This window comes from Struthio camelus, chromosome 31, assembly GCF_040807025.1.
Source record: "Struthio camelus isolate bStrCam1 chromosome 31, bStrCam1.hap1, whole genome shotgun sequence".
Taxonomy (NCBI): Eukaryota; Metazoa; Chordata; class Aves; order Struthioniformes; family Struthionidae; genus Struthio; species Struthio camelus.
Window position 1 is genome coordinate 4779968 of NC_090972.1, and position 26316 is coordinate 4806283.

The 26316-nt window shown below is 61.5% G+C and overlaps 2 protein-coding genes and 2 long non-coding RNA genes across 8 annotated transcripts; 3 read left to right on the forward strand and 1 right to left on the reverse strand.

Annotated features, from left to right (window-relative positions):
* The first annotated feature begins 226 nt into the window (after window positions 1-226).
* LOC138063088 (uncharacterized) lies at window positions 227-8602 on the forward strand. Its single transcript, XR_011136682.1, has 3 exons — window positions 227-338; window positions 2733-2951; window positions 5453-8602. It is a non-coding gene; the product is annotated as an uncharacterized lncRNA (long non-coding RNA).
* Window positions 608-2347, forward strand: LOC138063087 (uncharacterized). 2 transcript variants are annotated; one of them, XR_011136680.1, is made up of 2 exons: window positions 608-929; window positions 1016-2347. It is a non-coding gene; the product is annotated as an uncharacterized lncRNA (long non-coding RNA). The 2 variants fall into 2 exon arrangements; XR_011136681.1 differs by having other exon boundaries at window positions 608-894.
* SLC44A2 (solute carrier family 44 member 2 (CTL2 blood group)) lies at window positions 3294-21306 on the reverse strand. 4 transcript variants are annotated; one of them, XM_068922872.1, is made up of 22 exons: window positions 21161-21305; window positions 17156-17204; window positions 16962-17035; window positions 16651-16735; window positions 16217-16301; window positions 15862-15984; window positions 15614-15674; window positions 14944-15067; window positions 14259-14342; window positions 13504-13616; window positions 13167-13298; window positions 12924-13023; window positions 12708-12800; window positions 12361-12445; window positions 11727-11989; window positions 11508-11602; window positions 10859-10962; window positions 10392-10465; window positions 10078-10148; window positions 9791-9879; window positions 9263-9347; window positions 3294-6561 (listed from the first exon to the last, which is right to left on the reverse strand). In XM_068922872.1, exons 1-22 carry the CDS (start codon window positions 21204-21206, stop codon window positions 6455-6457), a joined length of 2142 nt encoding a protein of 713 aa, XP_068778973.1. In that variant the 5' UTR covers window positions 21207-21305; the 3' UTR covers window positions 3294-6454. The 4 variants fall into 4 exon arrangements, with proteins under 4 accessions (XP_068778973.1, XP_068778975.1, XP_068778972.1 ...); XM_068922874.1 differs by lacking the exon at window positions 21161-21305 and adding an exon at window positions 18541-18669; XM_068922871.1 differs by lacking the exon at window positions 3294-6561 and adding an exon at window positions 8039-8353 and having other exon boundaries at window positions 21161-21306.
* On the forward strand, window positions 19928-25511 carry AP1M2 (adaptor related protein complex 1 subunit mu 2). Its single transcript, XM_068922915.1, has 13 exons — window positions 19928-20065; window positions 21901-22043; window positions 22287-22443; window positions 22520-22587; window positions 22670-22800; window positions 22873-23020; window positions 23129-23255; window positions 23346-23488; window positions 23573-23644; window positions 23748-23906; window positions 23977-24102; window positions 24362-24437; window positions 24791-25511. Exons 2-13 carry the CDS (start codon window positions 22002-22004, stop codon window positions 24811-24813), a joined length of 1272 nt encoding a protein of 423 aa, XP_068779016.1. The 5' UTR covers window positions 19928-20065; window positions 21901-22001; the 3' UTR covers window positions 24814-25511.
* Window positions 25512-26316: the final 805 nt, after the last annotated feature.

Sequence of the window (26316 nt, forward strand, 5' to 3'; positions counted from 1 at the left end):
GAGGGGGCACGTGGCGGGGGGCGCGCGCGCGCGCGCTCGAAGAGTGGGGAGGGGGGAAGGGAGGGAAGAGCCGGCACGGGTCACGTTGGCGCGGCGGCGACCAATCAGGGCGGGCGGTGGGCGCGCGCCGGCTACGCGCCGCCGTTCCTCCCCCCCTCCGCTTTTCCTTCCTCCCTCCCTTCGGCGCGGCACTGCGCAGGCGCGGGGAGGGGAGGGGCGGGGCGCGGGGGAGCGCGGCGAGGCGGGAGCGCGGCGCCGTGAGGGGAGCGCGGCGAGGCGGGAGCGCGGCGAGGCGGGAACGTGGCGAGGCGGGAGCGCGGCGCCGTGAGGGGAGTGCGGTGAGGCGGGAACGCGGTGCCGTGAGGGGAGTGCGGTGAGGCGGGAACGCGGTGCCGTGAGGGGAGCGCGGCGAGGCGGGAACGTGGTGAGGCGGGAACGCGGTGCCGTGAGGGGAGCGCGGCGAGGCGGGAACATGGCGAGGCGGGAGTGCAGCGCCGTGAGGGGAGCGCGGCGAGGCGGGAACATGGCGAGGCGGGAGTGCGGCGCCGTGAGAGGAGCGTGGCGAGGCGGGAGCGTGGCGCCGTGAGGGGAGTGCGGCGCCGTGAGGGGAGCACGGTGAGGCGGGAGCGCGGCGAGGCGGGAACGTGGCGAGGCGGGAGCGCGGCGCCGTGAGGGGAGCACGGCGAGGCGGGAGCGCGGCGCCGTGAGGGGAGCACGGCGAGGCGGGAGCGCGGCGCCGTGAGGGGAGCACGGCGAGGCGGGAGCGCGGCGAGGCGGGAGCGTGGTGCCGTGAGGGGAGCACGGCGAGGTGGGAACGTGGCGAGGCGGGAGCGTGGCGCCGTGAGGGGAGCACGGCGAGGCGGGAGCGTGGCGCCGTGAGGGGAGCACGGCGAGGCGGGAGCGTGGCGCCGTGAGGGGAGCACGGCGAGGCGGGAGCGTGGCGCCGTGAGGGGAGCGCGGCGAGGCGGGAGCGCGGCGAGGCGGGAGCGCGGCATCGTGAGGGGAGCGCGGCGAGGCGGGAGCGTGGCGCCGTGAGGGGAGCGAGGCGGGAGCGCGGCGCCGTGAGGGGAGCGCAGCATCATGAGGGGAGCACGGCGAGGCGGGAGTGCGGCGCCGCCACCGTCACTCCCCAACCGCCCTGGAGCTGGGGCCGTCGCCCCAGCGAAGCCCTTCCGGCCCTGAGGGGAGGCCCAAGGCTACCTCCTCCCCGCCTCAGCTGCTCGAGGAAAGGCCTCCACCATGAGAGCTCCCTGCTGCAAGGCCTCGCGTTTTGTTAACCTCCCTGTTTTTCCAGGCTGGGAGCAAGAAGGAAAGTCAGGTTCTGAGGGGGGAAAAGGATTGGGGAGCTTTAGTGGAGAGCAGCTGCTCCTGCAAGCCAAAGACTGGCTCTGCCCAAGGGTCTCGGTGAGTCGGATGTCCCAAACGCAGGGACGCGATGCGCTGACCGGGCTTGCGTTTGTCCTAGGCCCAGCAGGAGCTGCTGCGGTCGGAGCAGCAGCATAAGCATCTCTCCACCTTCTCCGCTCCACGCCTGGCCTTCGTTGCCTGCCACACTTTCCAGGTTAACTCGGCTTTGCGGCCAGCACCTCGTTGTTTTGAATCAGCTACAGAGTTTTTGAGAGAAGAGATTAGGTGAGCTGACAGCTTAGGGTTACATGCCAAACCGAAGTCCACGTGTGCAGCAAGGCTGGCTGCGGTGATTTCCAGCTAGCCGGTTTTCACCTGGCGGAGGTGGCTCCAGGGGACGCTTTTCGTTACGTGCAGCCTGCAGAAATATGAGCCCGGGCGAACGGTTACAGCCTGCCTTTATCAAGGTTTTCCTGGTTGGACGCAATTCCACCCTTCTTAAGAAAAGAAGCAAACAGAGGCTGACTGGTAGGGGAGCGATGAGGCGCAGCTCGGCCGCCGGAGGGGAACGTCACCCTCCCCGAAGCTGTGGCCTGCGATGTGTTTGTGCAGCGGCAGAGGGTGCCAGCCGGCCAGGAGTGATGTTTTCCACACTAATGGTGTAACAGGACAGGAAGGGGGAACTGCCTGCAGGAGTCGTACGTTGCAGCAGTTGGAGGGTTGTGGAAGAGATGAACAACCTCTTGTTACATACTTCTACGTTACTGTACTTAACCTGGCATGAAACTCTCAAGACTTGGGGAGGCAGAATGAGCCCATGGTCTCTTTCTCCTGCCTTGTCAGTGAGTTCCTCCCTCCACTATAACACAGCAGGGAATGAGCTCAAAAACATCTTTTACTCTTGTTGAACTCAGCTGTAAAACTGAATCACAACTGTCCAAATGAACACTAGCTCCTTAAGAAAAAAGTCTATTAAACTCAGTCGGTTGATGATCAAGAACGCTGTCCCATGTGGTTCTAAGGTTGCACCTATTCAAAAAAATAAAGTTACTGAAGCCCAAAACTCTGCAAATAGGAAGTATAGTGTGTTAAGGCGTGTGCCAAAGCAAGTTTAACAGCCTTTTTTTGGGCAATGGCCAGCTATATCAGTAATACACACACAGTCACGCTCTGCTTTTTCTCTAAATGTTCTGCACCATTGGACAGAACACATGAGAAACGCTGTAGAGGCTAATGCCCGCTTTTGGCCAAAGCCACCTTTTAAGCGAGCTGTGCTGAACAGGAACTAGCTACCACTGCCTGCTCTGCAGAAAGAAAACATCACGCCTGGTAGGTTTTACTGCATGATCACTCGTACGAAAATGCTCTTTACCCTTCCTCACCAGATCAGGCGGGAGCCCGTGCGGCGCGGTGAGACGCCCTGGTGTCCCAGCACAGCGGAGAGCCTCGCCGAGGCACCGCGGATTGAAGCCGGGCGTCCCTCAGCGACCTGCCTGCCCGGTCCACCTCAGCCTGGCCCCGTTGAGCGCATCCGCACCTGACCATAAATGCAGTTTATCCCCAGCGGCCCTGGCTAGCTTCACGGAGCACAGAACTAAGCACAGGTTGTGTGTACGCCTTAGCTGTGTGTTTCTTTTCCATCACTCAAACTTTGCTGAACCTCATTTAAAAAAAAAAAAAAAAAGTCCAGGCCTTAATATTGCTGTGTCTTTTCACCACCCCCTTTGAAAATCTGGAAGCTTTACAGAATGCAAGCAATATTAATCTACTATTGTACCTATTTCTCATTATGAGAAGAGTAACTCTGCTCTGAGCAGGGGGGTTGGACAGGGTGCTCTCCAGAGGTCCCTTCCCACCCCACCCATTCTGTGGATCAGTGCACGGAAGGGAACGTGATAAATTGTTTGCCATGAGGTCAGAAACCTGAAGGAACCACTCCATGGAAATGAGGTCTAAATAGGCACTTTATTTGTGGTTGGAATGCTGACATTGATACAACTATCACGTACGACATTGGAAAAACACACGTACATTCCTGCGAGAGGTATGTATTTGCATAGGCGCCCCGGTGCATAGTATGAGTAGTTAATGCCTCTGAGAAATACATTAAAAAAGGAAGGAGTATTTTCGTAGAACATCAGCCCTGCAGGTCTCAGCAGCGGCAGTTTGCCGTTGCGGGATCACTCCTGCCTGATTTCAGGGAATAAAGAGGAGCATGCATGGTTTACAGGAGCAAAAGAAGTATCACGTAAGGCAGAAAAGAGAGTAATTGTTCCTAAAGACAAACAATGGCTTAAAATACGTAGCTTAGGTGTAGGGAGGGGTGCTCCCAAGCACACAGATTGGCCAGATAGTTGCCCATGCTTCCAGAAAGAAATAGTGGAAGTCATCGAGTAAAGCCTAGGTGGACACAAGAATCCTGCCGTAGCATAGAAGTGATTCAGACAGAGCTTTTCTCACCTGTGTGATTCTGTGAAGATTTTTCCCCAAAAAATCATTTAATGGAAGATTTGCCATTTTGCTTTACGAGGCAGGGCTCTCAGCGAGTGTAGTGCACAGAGCTTTCAGCTTTGAGGAGGAGGAAGTAACATTACAATCGGCTCCAGTGAAGGAGGGAGAGAGCTGTTTCTGGCTGTTGCTTTGGCTTTCATCAGGAAATAGTACCGGGATGCCCTAATTTTGTTGCAACACGTCCCAGCCAAAGAGAATAGCTTTTGCTTGCAAATTTATATTTTTCATTTTTCAAAATGTTGTTTTGGACAGCATTTCCACAGCCAAAGAGTCTTGATATAGAAAGACACTAGCTAAAGTCAAGGAGCAAGCAGCAAAACTCACCCTCTACACAAAAATTTCAAACAGTTGAGGAAAAAAAAACCCCTCAAAACCTACACAAATACGTCAGAGCTGGGAAGAAAAAAATCCAGGACCCACATCACACTGTAGAAAATACTTTGCAAGCCCTTTCTAGGAGGTGCTAGTGTAGCCATAAACCAAATGCATTCCTGTAACTGCTTCTGCTTATCTCCTGACCTCCTATTCTGAACTGTAAGGAGGCGTCTGCCTCCTTTTTAATGCCTATTTTTCAATTTACTCCCCAGTTAGCACTGGATCAGCTAAAGCTAGCTCATGCATAGGGATCTGTATTAGACCGAGGGAAAAGATGCTTAAAGAAACTACTGTGTTTTATTTCCAATAAATGTAGAAATCCTTCTGCACCTGTGATAAGCTTTGAGAGAAGTTAGTGGCACTGTAACTTTGTGAAGCATCATATCTGGAGTATGCAGCCCAGAGAAGGCAGTAAGTTAGACTTTAAATCTTAGGATGTTAATAGACATGCAAGAATGTATATATTTAAAAAATCTGTCACGAATGCAGTACTGAAAGAGATCATCCATGATAACAGCTAGGGTGTTTAACTGGAAGTAGCATTGTAGGCCTGTACAGTGCTGAAACTAGTGGGAAACAACTAGTAACAAAATATACAAAACCCCAAAACATGTAATAGCTGAGATATAAAACATTTCTTGTATCTTACAAAAATGCTACAGGGGTCTAAAGATTACTAGAACTAGGTATAAAAAGCAAAATATCTCCTTTAGCACTAATTAAAGTTACACATGGCTAACCAAATTCAAACGTTTGCAATAAGGAGTTTTTGCACTTTTTAACTTAAACTAAAGAGGTGCCTCTAACTCCATACTGCTTCCTGATACCACCGGCCTCCCCCATGCTTTGGAAGCTGTTTAAATTATCCACCATTAAGCTCTCTTTCTTCATGGAAGCTGCCAAAGATCTGGACCTTCCTGCCGGAAACCCCGGTCAGCTAGGCGTTCAGAGAGTGCCGCAGCATCTAAGACCGTCAGGCAACCCTGCTTGTTGGTCGTTCGGTTCGCTTAAAACTACCTTATGTTAACTATGTTATTGAAAAAGGCTGTATACATTACTCCTTTGCCATGCACTGGGGGCCGGGGGTGGTCAAAAATCCTTCATGTTGTCAAACACAATTAGCTAATGGCGTTTTGCCTGTTAGGCCTGTTTTGCTTTATTGCAAAATTGCAATTAAAAAAAAAAGTTCTATATCTAATGCAGGATTTTTTTTTTTCAGGGGAATTGGTAGAAGCACGCTTCTAGGCTGTCAAGTCATTTTAGAAGGATGAAATAAGTACACGGAGCAGCCGTCCGTCCATCCCTGATTGTACCCAAAAACTCGCATTTCCGGCTGTTTAGCTGGATATTTGGCATGGTCCGGGAATGCACAAGTCTCATTCTTTCGCCAACGATTTCCTTTCCACCTTCACTGTTTATACACACGTGTAGGAACATTAATGGACATATCCCCAAAAGAATTAGTTTTCTAATCCGCGTTCATTAAAACCCCAAAACAGCTCCCTAAGAAGTCTCCAAAACGCAGTAAGAAAAGCAAGCCTATGATCAGCACATTTAAATTCTCTGTGTAGGAATCAACAGCTTCACTAGAATATTTTGGGGGGCTGCAAGCGAAAAAAAGCCGAAACCCGCTGCTGAAAGCTGCCATTTCAAATCTGTTTGCTGGGCACTGCAGCGTCTGAATTTAGTCAAGCGCTAAGAGACGATGTAACACAGCGGATGTTTAATGGACGAGGTAACGGCATCCTTTTTTTTTCCTTAAATAGTATAACTGGGTTTAGTAATTTTACTTTAAACTCGCCTTGGTGTTGAGCTGGCAGCCCTGAAGACCACGTGATGCCCCACACGCAGCTCGGAGGCGCTCAGCAGCACCGGTTCGGCGTTCGAGCCCCCTTGGGACCGAGGGGGGTCTGGGCTCTGCAGCTGCACGGGAGCAGGTTGTGTTCAGCAATCGCAGTGATTTTAAAAAAGGGATCCTTAGCCATAATCCATTCCTCTTAGGGGAGAAAAGAGCAAAAACCTTCTTAAACGGAGCCCCGTTGCTGCCGCAGCCCCGCAGAGGCACTGCGCGTTAAGCCAAGGAAAGGCGGCTGCAGCGCGGGTGGCGGGAACAACGTTTTTGTACTGGACAAGCGGCGCTTAGTGCTGTGTGTTACATCCCGGCAGCTTTGCTCCAAGAGCGGGAGCGGACAGAGGAGGGACGGAAAGGGAAAGGAAGGTGCTAGGCATCCGTTTGACCTTTGTTGGTCTTCTTCAGAAGCTTTTTCAGATTGGGCGACATAAAGTAAGGCTTTTCGGTTGAGCCGTCATTACGTTCCAGGTCTTCCACTGCAAAGAGAGAACGGCCCCCCGCACGGCAGGGAGGGGGTTACAAACGGCGGGCCGCAAGCGAGAGGAAGGTTTCCCGGCTGCCCGCGGAGGGTCTGTGCCAGCAGCTGGCCTGCTGCCGCGCGCTCGGCCTTCGCCCAGCACCCAACGCCGCCGGCCGCCTGCAGCACCTGCCGAATGATGGGGTGCATCCCCAGCCCAGAGCCGATCGTTCAGCCTCCGGCAGGAAGTTATGGGAAAGCCGCAGCCCAAAATACCCGGCGAAGCACCAGCTTCAGCGTTTGGCGGAAAAGCCCCGGCACGCTCGAGGGAAGCAGGGGCACCAGTGGCCCGTCTTCGTCCTGCGAGGAGAGCGCTCAACTGCCCGGATGGCAGGCAGACCGGACCACCCAGAGCAGGAATCGTTCAAGTCCTTATCACCCTCCCCCACCCCGGCCTGTTACGAGGTGCAAACGAGGCACTGGGTCTCGCCAGCGTTTGCTTTCCAGGGCTGCAAACCTTGCAAACTGCCTTTGAGTCAAACGCCTCCAGACTTCTTTTTTCGCACGATTTCTCTAGCCGGCGAGATCACGTAACCCCATCCCAGGCGGACCTCGAGCTTCCTGTGGGCTGGCGCCGTACCTGGCGCCTGCTCCAGCCAGTAAAGGAGAGTCGAGGCTGCCGCCCCCGTGGCAAGCTCTACCCAAACTCCCAGTCTGCCTTTACCCCGAAGCCTCCAGCTCCTCAACCCCGTAGACACACCCGAGAGAGAGGAGCCAAACCCCAGCTCAACTCCCTCCAGGACAAGCAGAGTCCGCGAGCCAGGAATCGCTACCCTCGGCCTGACCAGTGCGAGAAACAACCCGGGGGATTTTTAAATGCCTTCAGCGGCAAGTAAAAAGACGACTGAATTTTAACAGCTTATAGCTGGTGACCAAAAAAGCCGCCTGGATCTCCCTTTAACCCTCTGAAAACGATGGCGGGGGAAAATGGCACCTCCAAGCCGCCAGCTGTATGGAAGAGAGAGCCCTGTTTTGTGGCGAGCGTGTTGCTGCTGCAGCAGACTTGGGGCGAAGCAAATGGCATCTCCTAAAGCAGTCCTCGAGCGCGCCGCCTGATTTTGCATAGAAAGAGTAGGCGAGGAAAGCAGCTTGTTTCTTGTAGGCAGAGCAAAGAGGAAAGCAGAGCAGCGCCTGGGGCAGGCTTGGGGCGGGGGAGGGGGGGTTCGGGCTATTGCACCCGCTCATCCCGCTCTGCGAATCCCCATCCCGCGAGGGGAAGCGACTCCTCCGAACGGCGCGCGAGGAACAACGGTGCCCGCCCCCCTTCTGCAGCTGCTGATCGGCAACGCAGCTCTCCTAACCTACAAGCAAAACAAAGGTCTATATCGGCATCCGCGTGGGCGCAGCAGGAGCCTGGCTGGGCGGAGGCGCCTCGTCACGCGTCGCGGGACCCGGGCTAATTGCAGGCGATGCTCACAGCACTGCCAGTTCCTCTCTTGACACAAGAATATTCGTTATTGGGCAGGAAGATAGGTTTGACGCAACAGTCGCTCCTGGGACGCCAGTGGCCGCCCCACGGAAAAGGTTCGCCCGGCGGCTGCCAGACGGAGCCTCGGGAGAAGGCTGGGCAGGTTGGGCCTGGTGGGGAGACCACGAGCCGTCCTCGAGCCCCCCACGCCACGGCAGCCCCTAGCCTTGGCCGTCGGCGCTTTTGGAGGGCTCTAGGCTCCCCTTCAGCAGGATCTCACTCAGCTCTGGGGACATGTAGTAAGGCCTCTCGGGAGATCCATCGTTCCTCTCCAGATCTTCACCTTTTCGCCACCCCGGGAAGAAGCAGCCACGATGGGGAGAATAAAAAGTAGCAGAAGAGCCGGCGAAAGGCACAGCAAGGATGAGAGAGGAGAATAAAAGTGAAGGGAGGCACGAAGGGAAAAAAAAGAAAAGGAAAAAAAAAAGGAAAATTAACGTTAGTTGCAGTTAGATCCCACCAAGACCAAAGCACCAAAACAGAAAGAATTGTAGGAGACCTAACGACAGGCCGCAGGTCGGAAGGGAAAGGAGACGCTTGTGAGATCGCAGGGAGGAGCCGGCAAAAGGAAAAAGTGGAAGAAAACTTTACAGCCCCAGACAGAGCAGAAGGGTTAGTTTTTGCATCCCTCAGGATCAAATTAAGCTTAAAAACCACAGGCGCTGGTTTTGTGCGCAGGTACAGAGGCACACAGCTCCCAGGGGGAACCCTGGAAATTCTTCCAAAGCGCCTGGGGGATTTGGAATAAGTCCTAATCCTGGCGGACCCCCAGCGCGCTAAGCGCTGGATGCCGCCATCGGCACTGCAGTCACAAAAAATGAGACATCCAGCAATAAACGGTGGTGATGCACAAGGCAAAGGAAGACGGGAAGCTTGCAGGTGCTTCTAGCAACAACTACAGGACACACAGGAAAAATCCAGACCGCGGAGGGAAACGCAACACCTCGGCAGCAGGGAAATGGAAAACGAAGCGTCCCCTCAGGTCTGCTCTGCTTGCTCACGAGCGGACGTCGCTCAGGGGACGATATTGCCACCAAGAGCAGGAGCGGCCCCGTGGAGGACGCGGAGAGGGCTGTGAGCTGAGAGCAAGGGTCGGCCCTGCGCCGGCGCGCCGAGGCGAGGGAGGTACGGCTGTAACGCTGTAACGAAGGGCTACACAGCGGGGGACACGTCCTTCAGGGTGGATACTTACAGAAGCAGAGGAAGAGCGTGTCCACGCACATGCCATACACGCTGAAGAACCCGTGTGCGATGAGATAGGAGCCCACGATCACCGTCTGCAAGAGAAATCGCGCAGTCAAACTGTCTGACCAGGTATCTGCAAAGAACGCAAGGCACTGCAGAAACCCCGGACCTGTTAACGACAACGGGGAAAGCTGCTGAATCCCGAATCCTCCCAGGATGGGAGGAGAAGTAGGCAGGGATGGATGGACGGATAGCGCAGAGCAGCCCAAGCAGGGCAGAAGGTCCCACCAGTAGCTGCCCTGGAGGGAGGCCAGGCTGGTCGGCTCCGTCCCTTCAGCAGAGCCAAGCGGGCAGAGCCGCCTCTTCGGCTGGAACAAAGGCCCCTTTCAATGGGAACGGAGAAAACGCCTTCGCGAAGGCGACCCTTCAGGAAGGGCATGGAGAGGAGTATTTCTTCCAGGCCTTCTAGGGAAGCGTTAAGGGGTTTTGGTTTTTTTCCCTTCTAAATTCACCAAAAGCTGAGAACGCAGCTCACCAGAATAGGGACCCAGTAGTAATTCAGGGATGGTGCTGTGTCTTGAACCAGTTTTATTCGCTGGGTGAAAAAAAAGAAGGCGAGGATTCCTAAAAAATAAAATAATGCCGACCATTCAGGAAACCAGGCAGAACGAGGAGGGCAGAAAACGGGTGGGGGGGAAGGAGAGGTAAAACAGCAATGAAAAGGAGTGGTTTATGGGGAAAGAGCGAGGAGATCAGAGGTTTACTTTGAACAGCGGTGCAGGAGAAGGGCTGTAGGAGAGGCTTGCAGCCCCAAACACTCACCAACACTTCCCACGATGAGGAGTTTCCCAAGGAAGAACAGGAAATCTGTGACCTTATCTAAAACAGCCACCCTGGAAACAAAAGAGATATGAGCACCCGCCCTCTGCCCTTAATTCAGAAAGCAGCGTGGGAGGAGGGAGAAGTGCATAACAAGACCCGGAGGCTTGACATAAAACTCAATGGGAGTCTGAGGACAGGTCGGACGTGCAGTGCCAACATCTGCGTTATCTCTGGCAACGAGAAGGACTTTGAAATAAAATTCCTCTTATGCCAGTCTTCCAAAAGCAGAGTCCTTGCATTTGCCAGGATCTTACCTAATGATGTTCCTCATCAGCAGGAAGAAGGCGTTCCTGGCAGAAGTGCAGAAGTTGGTGCCATAGACAGCAATCTAGAGGGGATCGCAGAAAAAGGCACGGAGAGAAGAGAAATGGAGTTGCACAGAATTCACTGTCCCTGAGTAAGAAGCGGGTGCAATTAAACTTGTCTTTAAATAAAAGTCTAAACAGTTTGGATAAATCACACCCTGGAAGTGCCTCCTTCTCCGCTGACAGTGTCCAAACTGTGGACACCTAAAGTTGCACCTATCTGGGTTCCCTGAGAAGGTCCAAGCCGCACAGCTAAGGACAAGGCTTCCAGTGAAATGGCTGGGAAATGCCGAAACGCTCCACTTCCCAGTGAAGTCAGGAGACACCACTCTCAACAGCGTTTCAAAGAAACCTCCAGGTATGCCGAGACCGCCCCGGTCACTACCTTTGTGGCACTTCTGACGGCAGGTTCTTACCATGATATACGCGTTTCTGTTCAGGAATTTGATGAATTTTTCCAGGCACCAGAAGCAGCACTTCAGACAGCTCAGGAGGAACTTGGCAAACTTATTGTCTGCAGCTGGAGGAGCACCACAGGACGCAGCGGAGGATAGGAGGCAACAACCAGAGGCATTTTTTCTTAGAGAAGCAACTTGGCAAATTTCAAAATCCCTAAGGAAAGACACCCTGCTCCCCCATCACACCTTCATACACAGCCTCCTTGAGCATATTCCTGAGCTGTTCCTGTTTTCGAGCTCCCTGGAAGGCCACTGCTTTTACAGACAATGGGAAAAACCTCACATGTTCTTCCCACGCTTTCACTCAGCACTTGTGTTTCATGGTCTATAGTATCACGGCTACAACAAGACTTTAGTGGCACCTGCAGAGATCCAGAACTGGCCTGTCGACTTAGCCTGGCAGCCAAGTCAGGTACCTTGGCTTCTGCCCTAGGACGCATCTCTTGGAGAAAGAGATGACCAGCCTAAAAGGTCTAAATCTTAAGCCTAAATCTTTATTCTCTACCTAAATACTGAAGTTACTCCTCTGGATTAGTCATCAGCTTTGATACTCATGAAATGCAGGAGACCAGCCTTGTTTATCCAACAACCATTCCAATTTAGGTACCTTTTAGCCTGTGGTCCAAATATTCCAGAGTGACCCGGATGACTTGGACAATAGCAAGAATCAGGGAGCCAAAGGCGAGCGAGCCAGTGTGGTACCTGCCCCAGGGGAGATTGCTCAGGTGAGGAGCAGAAGACATCAAGAAGCTGCAGCCCAGTTGGGTATTCGCAGCCCAGGCGAAACGCTGTAGCGAGCCTCCTTCAGCGTGACACCAGCGCTTACCTGAGCGCGCGGCCGAAGGATGAGAAGAGGGGGAACGCAGGGATGTCGTCGGGCTTCTTGAAAGCCCAGTAGTAAGAAGCAAAGGCGCCGGCTAGCGTGACCTGGCCCAGCGCGATCACAAAGTTGGCCAGCCAGAAGAACATGAAGACGTTGTAGAACTGGAAGACGATGAGGTATTTGTGGTAGGCCGTCTCGCCCCCGTAGAACGCAAACAGGCACTGGGCGTCTGGGCACACCTTGGTGACATTGCTCGTGTTGAACGTCTGAAGGGAGGATAAAAGAGACTTAGGCGCCACAGCGGCGAGAGCCACAGAGGAAGGAGGGCAGGCAGGATTTTTGGTCAATCCAAAGCAATCTCCGAATCCTGAGTTTCAGAAACTATTATGCTGTTCAACTTTTTGCTCTGCAACACTTGTCTGAACATGCCACTTGCTCAGGGTAGAAGATGAGCTTTGTACATACAACAGCTTGAGGGAAAATAATAACCTGATGTAAATGAGTTCAGAAATCCAGATTGCCCCCTGGAAGAACATGCAGGCTGGACTAGCCACCAAAATATTTTTAATATAATAAAGGACCTTATCCTTGACAGACTAAGCACAGCATTCTTCAGACTTTCCCAGCACTTCCTCACCTCAGGCTTGCAGGTCTGCCCAGAAAATTGGCACGCGGTCTCATTAAACACCTTATAGATAGCCTCATTGGAGGTCGACAGGAAACTAGAGAGCAGCAGTTAAGGAGAGGCAATTTTGTGCAAACCAGACCAGAATTCCCAGCGTATCCCGCTCAGAGCTGCTCTCACCACCTTTTTGTAATTGCTTTTCTGTTGCTTGTTTGTTCGTTTCTATTTTTAAGTTAGAGCTAGAGACTTAAGCTGACAGTTTGGGAAACAGATGTGTCCCTAGCTGTACAGCATTTCTAGCACCCTGGAAGACCTCTGGTTTCTGCTTGCCCAGAGGAGACATGCGGGAGGGAGGATACACAGCGGTGCTGGCCCAGTACGCGATGCACAGGCACAGCAGGAAGAAGGTGCACAGAGGAAACAGCAGCGACATCATGATGTGACCGACAGCCCTGCAAGGAAGAGGGAAACCAGTAAAAACCAGGCAAAGTCTCGTCGCGACAGGGAAACCGTCAGCAGCAGAGCAGCGGCTCCTTGCACGGAGCAGCCTCTCCGGAGCCCCGAGCCCCAGGCACCTGCTGGCCTCCTTGATGAGCGCGATGGCGATGAGGATCCTCTTGCGGAGGAAGATGAGCAGCAGCACGATCACCACCTCCACGACACACAGGATGATCACTGGAAGAGAGGAGGGACATCCTGGTAGTGCCGCGTGCAAGTGCCCCGAGGTGGGACCCCTAGCCCGGAGGCGGCGTGGGCAAGGCCACCGCTCTCCTCCGGCGCAGGGGACTCAGCAGGCTGGGGCGAGGACAGGGACTCACTGAAGGCCAGCCACGTCTGCCTCAGGTGAAGGTAGACGCGGAGGTCCGTCTGGAACCCCAGGTCCTTCAGGGAGACGTCGGAGCCTGCTTCCCCCTTCAGCTTTGCATATTCCATGTAACAGTGGAAGATCCCTGCAGCAAAAGGGAGAAAACTGTCATATTAGCACTGAAAGACCAAGATGTTGGCCCCGCTGCTTAGTCCCACCAACGTTTGGGTACAACAAGCCTGGAGGGACGGTGCGTATAAACTTGGTTCGTGCCAAACCCACTTGCACTTTGGGCAGCTAAAGACAAAAGGGGAAACGAGAACGTGCTGCAGGCCGAGGCTGCTGCTCACCATAACCCAGCACCAGGATCACCATCACGATCATCACCCAGACCATGATCCCAGCGAGGTAGCGCAGCAGGACGATGAAGACGAAGCTGACCACCATCGCGATCACCAGGCCTCTGTGAAAGGGAAGCGGGAGCAGGGTCACACGTGAAAAACCGAGGCGAGGCCACCACTTCCCCACAGCCTTCTTCCGTCAGTCCACTTGTCCCTCCTCATTTCTCAAACCAGTTTTAACCACGAGGCCGGAGCGATGTCCTTAAAAGTGGAAATCAGTAACGTCAGAGCAGGCACGGCATGAACAGAGCCCAAGGCAAGTTGCCCCTAAATAGCCTATGGTGCCTCTCATTTCTGTGGACCTCCGCACTCTGCAAAGGGTCTGTCCCTCAGGGCACATCCAAAGCTGCAAAGAGACGGTTCGACCCGCTAGGACAAGCTCCTTGTGCAAACTTCAACAAGCAGAAACCAAAGCCTCTTGTTCCCTTCTTGCCTGGGACCAGATCCTCGCCACGCCGTGGCTCGAGCCTGCTCTGTTTTTGTCTCCTCCCACCCTTTTACTATGTGTAAGTTTGCAGGGAAATTATGCAAAAGATAAAACAAAAAAAAACCCAAACCCCACATCGGTGGTCATTCACAAGCTTTGCCCAAGGTCTGTGGCACGCAGGCCCGCGCTCGGCGAGCACCCGCGGCATGCCAGCTGCCTGGTGCCGCTCCCCCGGGAGCTCAGACGCGCTGCTCGCCATGTGCATTAGCCTGCTCACATTATTATCCAGTACCAGGAGACAGTGTAATCTTCAAAGATCTTCATGGCCAATTGTCTTGCTTCCAGAACCACATTTGCTTTTCTGCAATGAAAACAAACAAGCAAACAGAGTTGAAGGCAGGGGAAAAGCGGAGGCCGGGCCGTTTCGGCTCAGCTCGCCCACTCCCAGCTCCGAGCAATGCTCCGCCGGTGCGGGGGCGAAGCTGGGCCCGTGGCACACTCGCAGAGCCGCCTCCATCAGCCAGGACCTTCCCCAGCTTTGCTCCCTGGCGGCCGCCAGCCTGCTTTGCTGCAATGCTCTGCACTGACCCGGACGGTTTCCTCTCGCCCCCTCCTCTGTAACCCCCCCGTTACAGGCTGAATTTCAAGCAGTTTAAAATGTGGGTCGCGTCTCCAGCATGAGATGTTGTACAAATGCAGCACGATGACTCAGCGATGAGGGCTTTAGGGTACTTTGGCGCCACAAATAACCAGCAAATTAACACGCTCCTGGAGCGCTGGCAGAGGAAACCGCACGTCTCCCGTCCAGGGGACGCGGCGAGAACGAAGCAGCTGCCTGCCCCGGGTGCAGCCACGTCCCCACCGAATCACTTCGATTGTTATCGCGGATTTTCCTGTCCGGGACTGTCCTGGCACAGACGGTTTTCCTCACGCGCCGCATCCAAGAGAGGCCGCCAACTCACTTGGCCCCTTCCAGCAGCTCCGTCACGTTCCTGCGGCGCCCGCGGCCGTCGTCGTAGGTGGTCTCGTTCCCAACCATGACGACACCTTTCTTGGCCCGCAGGGCGGGGAAGCACCGGCGAGCCACTGCACGGGAGGGACGGGGTTGTCAGGCGACCACCCGGCTCCTGGGCATGGGAACGGGAGCGGGCGCGGGAACAGGTGCAGGAACGGGCATGGGAATGGGAATGGGCATGGGAACGGGTGCGGGAACAGGAGCGGGTGCGGGAACAACAGCAGGAATGGGAACGGGAGTGGGAGCAGGAGCCGGCATGCCACAGCCTGGCACCAGCAGCAAGAGGGACCAGCTTGCTCCCTTGCTCTGCTGCCGCCGCTAGGCGATGCAGAAGGGACGCAGAGCAGGACCCGGGTGCTTGCCCTCGTCCAACATCCCTGCGCAAGCGAGCCAAGAGGCCGCCCCGGGACGGCAGCTGCCCCCCGGCCCGAGCACGAGGGAGCCAAGCAGCAGAAACCCTGGCCAGGGCCTCCCTTTCCTCCCGGACCTTCCCAGTCGGAGGAAAGCCGCTGCAAGAGCCTGCCCGGGTGCTGCCTGCAGCAGGGGGCGGACGGGGGTCTCGGGTTGCAAATCGGCTCCAACTTGTCAGCTTTCCCGCCCGGCCGCTGCAGACGTACGTGGCGTGCTGGGAATCAGCATGGCCGGACACTCCTTATCCTTCAGCACTTCGATGGGAGCCTGGGAGAGCGAGAGAGACGGACGAGCCAGAGGTTAACCTGCAGCCGGGCGATTGCCCCGCACTAGGATCTGCCGCCAGCGACAAAGCCACTAAACTGCCACCAAAGGAGAAGCAAAGCAAAAAACGGCCCACCACCGTGCGAGGGAAGCAGCATCCCATGCCTGGCTCCACGCTCCCGCCACCCACCTTCTGCAGGGGCCTGAAGCCCGGGACGCAGAACTGCCGGTAGTAGTCGAGGTCAGCAGGCGAGCCGGCGCTGTAGGCCCCCAGGTAGGTGAGGTACCGGTCTGGACATTTGCTCACGCAGATCTGGAAGCGTTAATGGACAGCGGCGTGAGTTTTGCCCGGCCCCTCCGTTTGCAGCCCGGCGCTTGCTGCGTCGGGGCAGCAATGCCCAATTGGGGTTTTCTGCCCATTTTTGTTGCTTCAGAGCGCACCGAGGCCACAGGGGGCGGCGGGGGGGCACCGAGCCACTTTTGGGTTGTCGGCTTGGCTCAGTAAAAGCGCAGCCCCGGGGCGGGCGCAGGGCAGGGGCCGGTACCTGCGTGGTCGGGCACTGGAACTCCAGCAGCACCAGCGGGCTGGCGCATTTCACAATGTCGAAGTAGAAGAGGAAAGGCTTGTTCCTGCAAACGCACGGGTCAGCTCTCAGCATCACCCGCCCCGGCATTGCGCGTCGCTCCCCTCCGCCATGGCCCCGTCTGCCTCGGCACCCGCCGGCGGACGCGGAGCCCGGAAAAACCCGGGTAGCGCTGAGCAAGCCTGGCGCCTGTTTCCGGGATGCTCCAACGAGCCTCCCGGCGGCAGGGGAAGGAGGGAATTTGCCTCCGCCATGGTGGCCGGCGCAGAGGGAGCGCAGCCGAGCGGAACAGCGGCTCGCCCTCCCGGGGCCACGCGGTGCCGGCGGCGTCTCCCGCGCTCCCATTGCCGCCACCGGGGGAAGAGGAGGAGGAGGAGGAGGAGGCAGGTACGTACTCGTTGGGGGTTCCCTGCTGGCCGCAGAACTGCCCGCGGCTGTCCGTGGGGTAAATCACCTTCCGGGGGTCTCCGTGCGTCCAGGCTGGGGCAAAAAAAGCAGCTGGAGCGACCCAGGCCGTCTGCCCGCCCTGGCCCAGCAAACCGCCGCTTGGTGCGAGCAGGAGCCGCTCCTTCCCGGCGCAATGGAACCGCGGGAAGAAGCCAGTGCCGCCGCCGCCCGCGGTGTTTTCCTGGCGCCCGAGCCCCCGGCGGGGGGCAACGCCCGAAACCCCAGCTTTCGGCAGCGCGCCAGCAAGACCAGGACGTACCCACGAGGCCGACGGCAACATAGCCCACGACGGCGACGACCAGCAGGACGCAGCAGGCGACGTCGGTGCAGCCCCTGGGCATGGGAGGGTGGCAGGGCCATGAGCCGGGGGCTCAGCCTGTCCCGTCCCCCCCACCCCCGCCGCCGCTGAACACGCCAGCCCGCTCGCCCCAACCGCTCGTCCGCTCCTCTTACCGGTCGTAAATGGGACCTTTGAACGTCGGGTCGTATTTCTGCGGCGTTCCTGCGGAGACGAGGGGAAAAGGGGCTCAGAAAGCACTGCGCCGGGGAGAGGGGCCGCACCAGGAGCCTTGGCGTCCCGGGAACCTCGGCGTCCCAGGAACCTCGGCGTCCCGGGAACGCGCCGCGACCGCCTGGACGCTCCCGTCATCCTTGGGGCTCGTCTGCGCCGGCAGCCCAGCAGCAACACGCTGCTGCGGGCAGAAAAGCGACGGTTGGAGGCAGAGGGTCCCAGGACGGAGCAGCTGGCGCGGCGGTGGCGGCCCGCTGGGAAGCGTGGCCGGAGAGAGTGATGCCTGGGAGAAAATCATCTCCGAGGGCCGCCTGCCTCCTCGCAGCATGGAAATGATCGTTTGACCGGAAAACAAGTTTCCACCGAGCTCTCTGAACGCTTCTCTCCAAAAACGTTTCCATTCTGCTCCCGGGAATTTTCCAAAGTCCCCAAAAATGCTGCCACGGCATCAGAAGGGCTCGCGGGGCCAGCACGAGCGAATCCCACCAGCCGGGAAACAGCCGGGGCCAGTTCCCGGAGGAGGGGGACGAGACCAGTGCGCCTCACGGCCCCCCATCTTGCAGCTGTCTGCGCGAGCCCGTTTCCCTTTCTAGTCTTAGGGTGGGATTTCGGGTGGCTCGGTGGCCGCGCGAGCCTCTGCCGGAGAGGCCAGCGGGCAGAGGGGCTCCCGCCGCCGGCTCGCCCCGCTGCCATGAGCGCGCCCAGTCTCAGCTGCGCAGCGGGGGTTCCTGCGCCAGCGTTTTCCTGCACAGCATCCCAGCCCCGGCCCCGAGCCAAGCACCCAGCTGTGCTGCCGGAGACTTTTCACCTGGCACCTTGGCCTGGGGCCTCCCGGTTGGGGCCTCTCTAGCTCCTAATCTCGCAGGAGCAGCCGGCAGCAACACCCGGGTGCACAGGAAAACTGTCTTCCCGGTGGCAGCTGCTGCCGGACGCCGGGGACCCTCCAAAGGAGCCAGGAACGCCGAGCCCAGCATGGTGACTAACCGGGGCTGAGCCAGAACCAGTTCTCCCAGCCCCGAGCCGCCGTGGATGGTTAGGCATTAACAGCCGGCGCGCCACCCCAGCGGCTCCTTAGGCAAGTGCCCTCCCAGCCGACCGCGGAAAACAACACCGGGGAAAACGCAGCTGTTTTGCTTCCCCCCTCCCACCTCCGGACCCTCCTTATTGTTTCGGGGTTTAATTTCCTCTGCTCAGCCTCAAAGCCGGCTGCTCGCTACGGCCTCCCCCAGGCGCGAGCCGAGAGGGCTCCGGCTGACCAGCCGTGGCCTGGGAGCGTCCGACGGCGCCGCTGTCCGTCCCGGCAATGGCTGCCCCAGCCTACCCTTACCGTGCTTGCCGTAGTAGTTTTCCCGGCCTGGCGACATGCTGGTGGGCGGGCGGCCGGGACGAGCCCGAGCCAGAGCCCGAGCCGGCGCTGGCGCAGCAGCGGGAGTGGGAGCACTGGCCGGAGCCTGCACACACACATTCCTGTGAGCAGCCCAGCGGGGCGTGCCGAGCCGGCCCTCCGCCTGCAAACGCCTTTAAAGGCGGCGCGGAGCCGGCAGCGCTGGGGCTCAGCCTGGGCCTGGGCCCCCGCCGGGTGGCTGCAGCCTGTCACCGGGAACGGGGCTGCTGCCGCTGCAGGGCGCAGCCAGCCATTCGGGTCCTTCCCCCAGCAGCGGGTGCCGCCGCCTCTGCCGCCTCTGGGCCCCGCTTGCGGGCTGGTTTTTTCCCCCCAAGCTGACGACTTCCTCCTTGCAAGGTGCCACATGCACCCGCCATTGGCTCAGCTCGGCACGGCTCGGCTTGGCTCGGCACACCGCACTGCATGCCCGGCCCGGCTCGGCCTAGAGCAGCTTTGCAGAAACTTTGCAAAGTGAGAAGCTGGAGGAGCTCGGAAAGGCACACGCCGGGTGGCTGTGGGCCCCGTGCTCGGCCCAGGGCTCCCAGCCGCAGCCGCCCTCGGTGCCGGCAGCCGAGCAGCTGCGGCGGCTCCCCCCGCACCACCGTGTTTACGCCCATGCGACACACAGGGCTTTTCATCCCCGCCGCCGCAGCTCGCCCGCCCGCCCGGCTATATTTAGGCTGTAAATAAATATCCCGCTGGAGGCGCGGGCCATGCGGTCAGGAATAGAAAGCGTCAGCCCGGCTCCTCCGGCCCCGGGCGAGGGGCACCCGCAGGATCCAGCGAGTCGGCATCCGGGCAGGATGGAGACAGGCAAAGCCACGGCTAGGCTCAAGGGAGCTGCTTCGGTGCCAGTGCTACCAGGCCGCTGCTGCCTCTTCCTCCTCTTCCTCTTCCTCACCAGGCTCTGCCAGCCGCCTGGGCTGTGTCCCCCCGCCAGGACGCCAGGACAACCAGCCAGCCAGAGCCCCCCCACCGCCGCCCACATGCCACCACCGGCGCGCGGCGACCTGCCCAAAGCTGCCCCGGGCGCAGCAATTCCCCCCGCCGGCCACGGCCGATGTCAGAGCACAACGGCAGGCAGCAACGGCGGGGAGGCTGCTAAACAGGGATGAAGGTGCCGGTGTCGGCGGCGAGGCCGGGTCACGGCTTTCTGCAACAGGAGCCTGGGAGCCGCCGGGGCGGAAGGGCGTCGGAGCGGCCCCGGGCGGGAGGAGAGCACCGGGACTGGGAACTGGGAACAAGGACCCGGGACCAGCTCCACATCCGCCCAACAGCTGCCCTGGGCAAATCCGCTGCGGCTCCGCAGCTCGGCAAGAGGCGCGGGAACAGGCCGACCCCTGGTTCCCGCGGCCTCCCCTGCCCCAGGAGCCTCGCCGGGCTCGGGAGCCACCGCCACGAGGGGCTGGGGGACGCCCAGAGCTGCCGCGGAGCCCGGAGCATCCTCGGGGCCGGCCCGTTCCCGCAGGTGAGGGAGGCGCCGGGGCCGGAGACGCTGCCGGGGGGGCCGAGCGACCGACCCCCCCCCACACACACACCCTGGCTCCCTCCACCACCGGAGAGCCAGGAGGAGGGAAGGCCTCGGCGCTCGGCTTGGCCGCGGCGGGTGGGAGGGCGGGGGCCCAGGCGCGAGTCGGGAGCCTGACGGGCCACCGTGACGCCGCCGGACGATCCCAGCGCGGCCGGGGACCGTGTGACCCCCCCAGGCCTGGGAAAGGAGCCAGGCCCAGCCCGGCCAGCGGGTACCGGGGTGCTCGGCGGGGACACGGCATCTCCTCGAGGTCGGGGATGGGGACAGGCGGTCCCCAAAGCCAGCGCGTGCTGGGGACCCCTGAACAGGCTGGCACCAGGGAAGGGGGTCTCCGGGCAGGATGGGGACCTGGAGGGGACCCCAGGAGGGATGGGGATGCAGGGAGGGGACCCCAGGGAGGCTGGCATGAGGAAGGGGACCCCCAGCAGGGGGGATGGGACCCCACAGGGACCCCAGGAGAGATGTGGGTCTGGGGATGGGACCCCTGGTGGGAGGGATGCAGGTCCAGGGGACCCCAGGAGAGATGCGGGTCTGGGGATGGGACCCCCGGTGGGAGGGATGCAGGTCCAGGGGACCCCAGGAGAGATGCGGGTCTGGGGATGGGACCCCCGGTGGGAGGGATGCAGGTCCAGGGGACCCCCGGGAGGGATGTGGGTCCGTGGACGGGACACCCGGTGGGAGGGATGCGGGTCTGGGGGGACACCAGGAGGGATGCGGGTGTGGGGATGGGACTGCCAGTGGGAGGGATGTGGGTCCAGGGGACCCCAGGAGGAATGCAGGTGCAGGGATGGGACCCCCAGCAGGAGGGATGAGGCCCCGCAGGGACCCCCGGGAGCGATGGGGGGGCCCAGAGGGACCCCCGGAGAGGTGGGTCCCGGGGCTGGGACCCCTGGCCAGAGGGATGAGAGCCCGGGGGGGCGCCGGCGGGGGGGGGAATGCGGCTCCGCGGAGGGGACCCCGGGGCGCCGCCGGGGACAAAGGGCCGCCGGGGCGCTGCCGCCGCCGCCCGCCCCACCCTGCCCGGCCCGGTACCGTAAGCGCCGCCCGGGTCCTTGCGGCCCGGGGCCTCGTCGTCCATGGCGGGGCGGGCGCTCCGGGACCAGCCGCCGCCGCTGCCGCCGCTCCCACCGGGGCGCCCGGGGCGCCGCGCCTGCGGCTCGGAGCGATCGGGGCGGGACCGGGACCGGGCGTGTCTCACCGCCAGGGCCGGGCGCCGTCGCTCCGCTCCGCCCCGCCGCGGCCTGCGGGGCCCGGGCGTCCGGGGATGCGCAGCTCCTCCACCCCCAGGGTGGGATGGGGGCCCAGGTGTCCGGGTGATGCACAGCCCCCCCCCCCCAGGGTGGGATGGGGGCCAAGGCATCCGGGTGATGCACAGCCCCCCCCCCCCCGGGTGGGATGGGGGCCCAGGCATCCAGGGATGCTCAGCACCCCCCAGGGTGGGCTGGGGATCGAAGCGTCTGGGGGATGCACAGAGCCCCCCCCTCCTTCCCCCCAGGCATCTGGATACTGCAGAGCGCCCAGGGTGGGATATGGGGCTCAGGCGTCCGGGGGTTGCCCAGCCCCCCCCAGGGCCATGATGTGGGGCCCAGGCGTCCGGGGCTGCCCAGGGCCATGCTGGCGGCTGGCGGCTCCCGGCCGGGCCCTGTCGAGCCCAAGGGCCGTCTGGGAGCGGCATGCCTGGGCCAGGCTAGGGGCAAAGGTCCCCCGGGCCGGGCCGGGCCAGTGGCAGCGGCAGCAGCGGTGGCGGCGGCTCTGTCTCCGTCCCCTTTAAGGGCCGGCTCAGCCGTGGGCGCAGCCGCTCACCTGGCTCAGGTGACGCCGGGGAAGGAGGAAGCGGTGGCTGCCGGGGAGGGGGCCCCGCCGCCGCCCCGCCATGTCCGCCTCCGCCGTCTTCATCCTCGACCTCAAGGGCAAGGTGAGCCGTGGCGGTGGGCACTGCCTGGGGGTCCCGCTGCCGCCCAGACCCCCTGCCCTGCCCGGGGCTCCTGCTGCTGCCCCGGCCCCGAAGGGCAGCCAAGCTCGGCGGCCCCCAGCCCCGGCCCCACCGGGGGTCTGGCTGGGCCGGCGTGCGGCGCCCCGGGGAGCAGGTGGGAGGGTGGGCGAAGGGGGTCCCGTCGGGGCCGAGCCCCCAGCCCCAGCTGAGCCCAGCACCCCGCAGCCGCTCATCAGCCGGAACTACAAGGGGGACGTGAGCACGGCCGAGATCGAGCACTTCATGGCCCTGCTGCTGCAGAGGGAGGAGGAGGGAGCCCTGGCGCCGCTGCTCGCCCGCGGCACGGTCCACTTCCTCTGGATCAAGCACGCCAACCTCTACCGTATCCTTGCCGGGCCGTGGCCCCCATCGGCCCCCGCTGCCCCCTGCCCTGCCCCTTTCCTTAGCCCGCACCCCAGTGGTGGCCGCCACCAAGAAGAACGCCAACGCCGCCTTGGTCTACGCCTTCCTCTACAAGGTGGTGGAGGTGAGAGGGGTGGCACGGCGGGGGCCCGGCTCGCCGGTGCCGCCTGCCCCCTCCCTCCCCACGGCGCCCCATGCCCCCCCAGGTCTTCTCCGAGTACTTCAAGGAGCTGGAGGAGGAGAGCATACGGGACAACTTCGTCATCGTGTACGAGCTGCTGGATGAGCTGATGGACTTCGGCTTCCCACAGACCACGGACAGCAAAATCCTGCAGGAGTGAGTGGGGCCAGGCGGGGGGCGACTGAGCAGTGGGTGCCCGCAGCCCCCTCACCCCCTGCCCGGCTCCAGGTACATCACCCAGGAGGGCAACAAGCTGGACACGGGGAAGTCGCGCGTCCCCACCACGGTCACCAATGCTGTGTCCTGGCGGTCTGAAGGCATCAAGTACAAGAAGAACGAGGTCTTCATCGACGTCATTGAGTCTGTGAACCTGCTGGTAGGGCCGGGGGCAGGCAGGGGGCTCCGCCGGCCGCCGACGGGGACTGTCCCAAGCCCCGACACGGCGCCGGGTGCGGAGCCAGTGACGGGGCCTCTGCCACCGCAGGTGAGCGCCACTGGCAGTGTGCTGCTCAGCGAGGTGGTGGGCACCATCAAGCTGAAGGTGTTTCTCTCGGGGATGCCTGAGCTGCGCTTGGGCTTGAACGACCGCGTCCTCTTTGAGCTGACCGGACGTGAGTGCCGCCGGGGGTGGGCGTGGGGACCGTCCCTGGGGGGGCCGGGCGGCCCTGTCCCCGCCTGAGCCCACTGCCCTCCGCTCCCAGGGGGCAAGAACAAGTCAGTGGAGCTGGAGGACGTCAAGTTCCACCAGTGTGTGCGGCTCTCGCGCTTTGACAACGATCGCACCATCTCCTTCATCCCCCCTGACGGCGACTTTGAGCTCATGTCCTACCGCCTCAACACCCAGGTGGGCCCGGACGCCAGGGTCTGCCCCAGGAGCGGTGAGGGGGGGACGGGGACGGGAATGAGCCTTCTCCTCCCGTGCCGCAAGGTGAAGCCACTCATCTGGATCGAGTCAGTCATTGAGAAGTTCTCGCACAGCCGAGTGGAGATCATGGTTAAGGTGAGACCCCAGGCCCTCTCCACCCTCTGCCTGGAGGCCCCAGGGCCACCCCTGCCTTGTGGGGCCACCCAGTCCCATCTGCCCCCCCATCTACCTCCCCAAGGCCAAGGGGCAGTTCAAGAAGCAGTCAGTGGCCAACGGGGTGGAGATCGCGGTGCCGGTGCCCAGCGACGCCGACTCGCCCAAGTTCAAGACCAGCGTGGGCTCTGCCAAGTACCTCCCAGAGAAGAACGTCGTCATCTGGACCATCAAGTCCTTCCCGGTGAGCCTTCCCCGTCCTGGGGCGCGGGGCCCGGCTGGCGCGGGTGGCTCATCACGGGGTCCCTGTGCAGGGTGGGAAGGAGCACCTCATGCGTGCCCACTTCGGACTCCCCAGCGTGGAGAAGGAGGAGGACGAGGGGCGGCCGCCCATCTCCGTCCGCTTCGAGATCCCCTACTTCACCGTCTCGGGCATCCAGGTACGTGGTGGGGATGTGGCTGGGTGCCCTGCTGTCCCCCTTGTCCACACGTCCCCCGTCGTCCTTCCTCGGGTCCCTGCTGCCCTCGTCCCCTTGCTGTCCAGCGTCCCCAGCCCCAGCACGTGTCCCCCGGCCGGGATGCAGCCTCAGCACCGGGGGGCCGGCTGGGGGGCTCGGCGGGGGGCTGGGACTGGGGGGGGTTCGGCCGCGGGGCCCCGTCCCTGTCCCCGTCCCCGTCCCCGAGCGCTCTCTCGGCCAGGTGCGGTACATGAAGATCATCGAGAAGAGCGGGTACCAGGCACTGCCCTGGGTGCGCTACATCACCCAGAGCGGGGGTGAGTCGCCGCGGCCCGGCCCGCCTGGACCACCAGCGGGGCACCGGCACCCGCACGGGGACGGGCATGGGGACAGGGACAGGGACGGACATGGGCACGGGAACAGGGACGGGGATGGGGACAGGCATGGGGACGGGCATGGGGATGGGGATGGGGACAGGGATGGAGATGGGGACAGGGACAGGCATGGGGATGGGGGTGGGGACAGGCATGGGGATGGGGCTGGGGACGGACACAAGGACGGGGACGGGCATGGGGACGAGGACGTGGATGGGGACGGGCACGGAGACAGGCACAGGGACGGGGATGGGGACAGGGACGTCCCCCGGCTCACGCCCCCGCTCCCCCCGCAGACTACCAGCTCCGCACCAGCTAGAGGCACCCGGCCATCGCCACCACCGCCCTGGCCACCCGGCCCCGCGCCCCGGCCACCCGCGCTCACTGCCCCGATAAAGTTTGCAGCCGTGTCCCCGCGACCCTGTGGCTCTGTTGGGGCGGGGGTGGGGGACAGGGTGGGACGAGGACGAGGGGGGACGAGGACGTGGTGGCCAGCGTGGGGCGTCCGCGTCCCCCCGGCCCATAGCAGTGTCCCCCCCCGACCCTCTCATCCCCTTGTCACCCAGTGTCCTTGTCCCCAGGGCCCCTGTCCCCAGCATCTGTGTCCCCAGGCCCCATGGTCTCCGAGGGCCTGTGTCCCCTGCCATGTCCCTTTGCCCCCTGAAGTATCTGTGTCCCTTTGTCCCCAAGTATGTGGCCCCTTGCTCCCTGTTGCAGCTGTCCTGGTGTCCAGGCCCCATGGTCATCTAGTGTCCTTGCCCATAGGTCTCCTTGTCTCCTAGTGTCCGTGTCACCTTGTCCCCCACTGTGTCCCTGAGTCCCCTTGACTCCCACTGTGTCCCACCTGTCCCCCCCCACCTCCCCCCACAGCCACATGCCCATGCACCCCTATGACGGTGACCCCAGTGTCCGTGTCCCCATGTCCCCCACATCCCATGTCCCCGAATGACCCTGTCCCCTTGTCCCCCAGTGTCCCTGTCCCCGCACAGGTCTGCCTGCCCCTGCCTGCCCCAACACGGCGGGGGGGGGGCTGTTATTGGGGGGGGCCAGGAGGGGTGAGCAAGGGGGTGTCCTGCGTGGGGGTCCCCAGGGGGTGTCCCACGGAGATGCCCCGCGGGGCTGTGTCCCGTGGGGGGGTGTCCTGTGGGGGGGGTCTCGCAGGGGGGTGTCCCGGGGGCTGTGTCCCCGTGGGGGGGGGTGCCCCGTGGGGGGGGACCCGGCAGGGGGGTGTCCCGGGGGCTGTGTCCCCGTGGCGGGGGGTGCCCCGTGGGGGGGGACCCGGCAGGGGGGTGTCCCGGGGGCTGTGTCCCCGTGGCGGGGGGTGCCCCGTGGGGGGGGACCCGGCAGGGGGGTGTCCCGGGGGCTGTGTCCCCGTGGCGGGGGGTGCCCCGTGGGGGGGGACCCGGCAGGGGGGTGTCCCGGGGGCTGTGTCCCCGTGGCGGGGGGGTGCCCCGTGGGGGGGGACCCCGCAGGGGGGTGTCCCGGGGGCTGTGTCCCCGGGGGGGGCCCGTAGAGGGGGGCGGGGCGGGGTCAGGCCGGGGTCACGGCCTCGGGGGCGGCGGCCGCCGCCGCCTCCTTCCCGCCCGAAGCTGCGTTTGAATCGGGGAGCGCCGCCCCCGCCGCCGCGCCGCCGCAGCCAATCAGCGCGCCGCGCCCCGCCGCAGCCTGCCCGGAGCCGCGCGCCCATTGGCCGGGCCGCGGGCGGGGTGGGGGGCCGTGACGCGGCGGCCGGTCGGATACATTGTAGCGGGCCGGGGGCGGCGGCGCCCCAGCAGCCCCGGGGGCGCCACGTGGGTGGCGGCGACCGCGGAGCCCCCGGCCC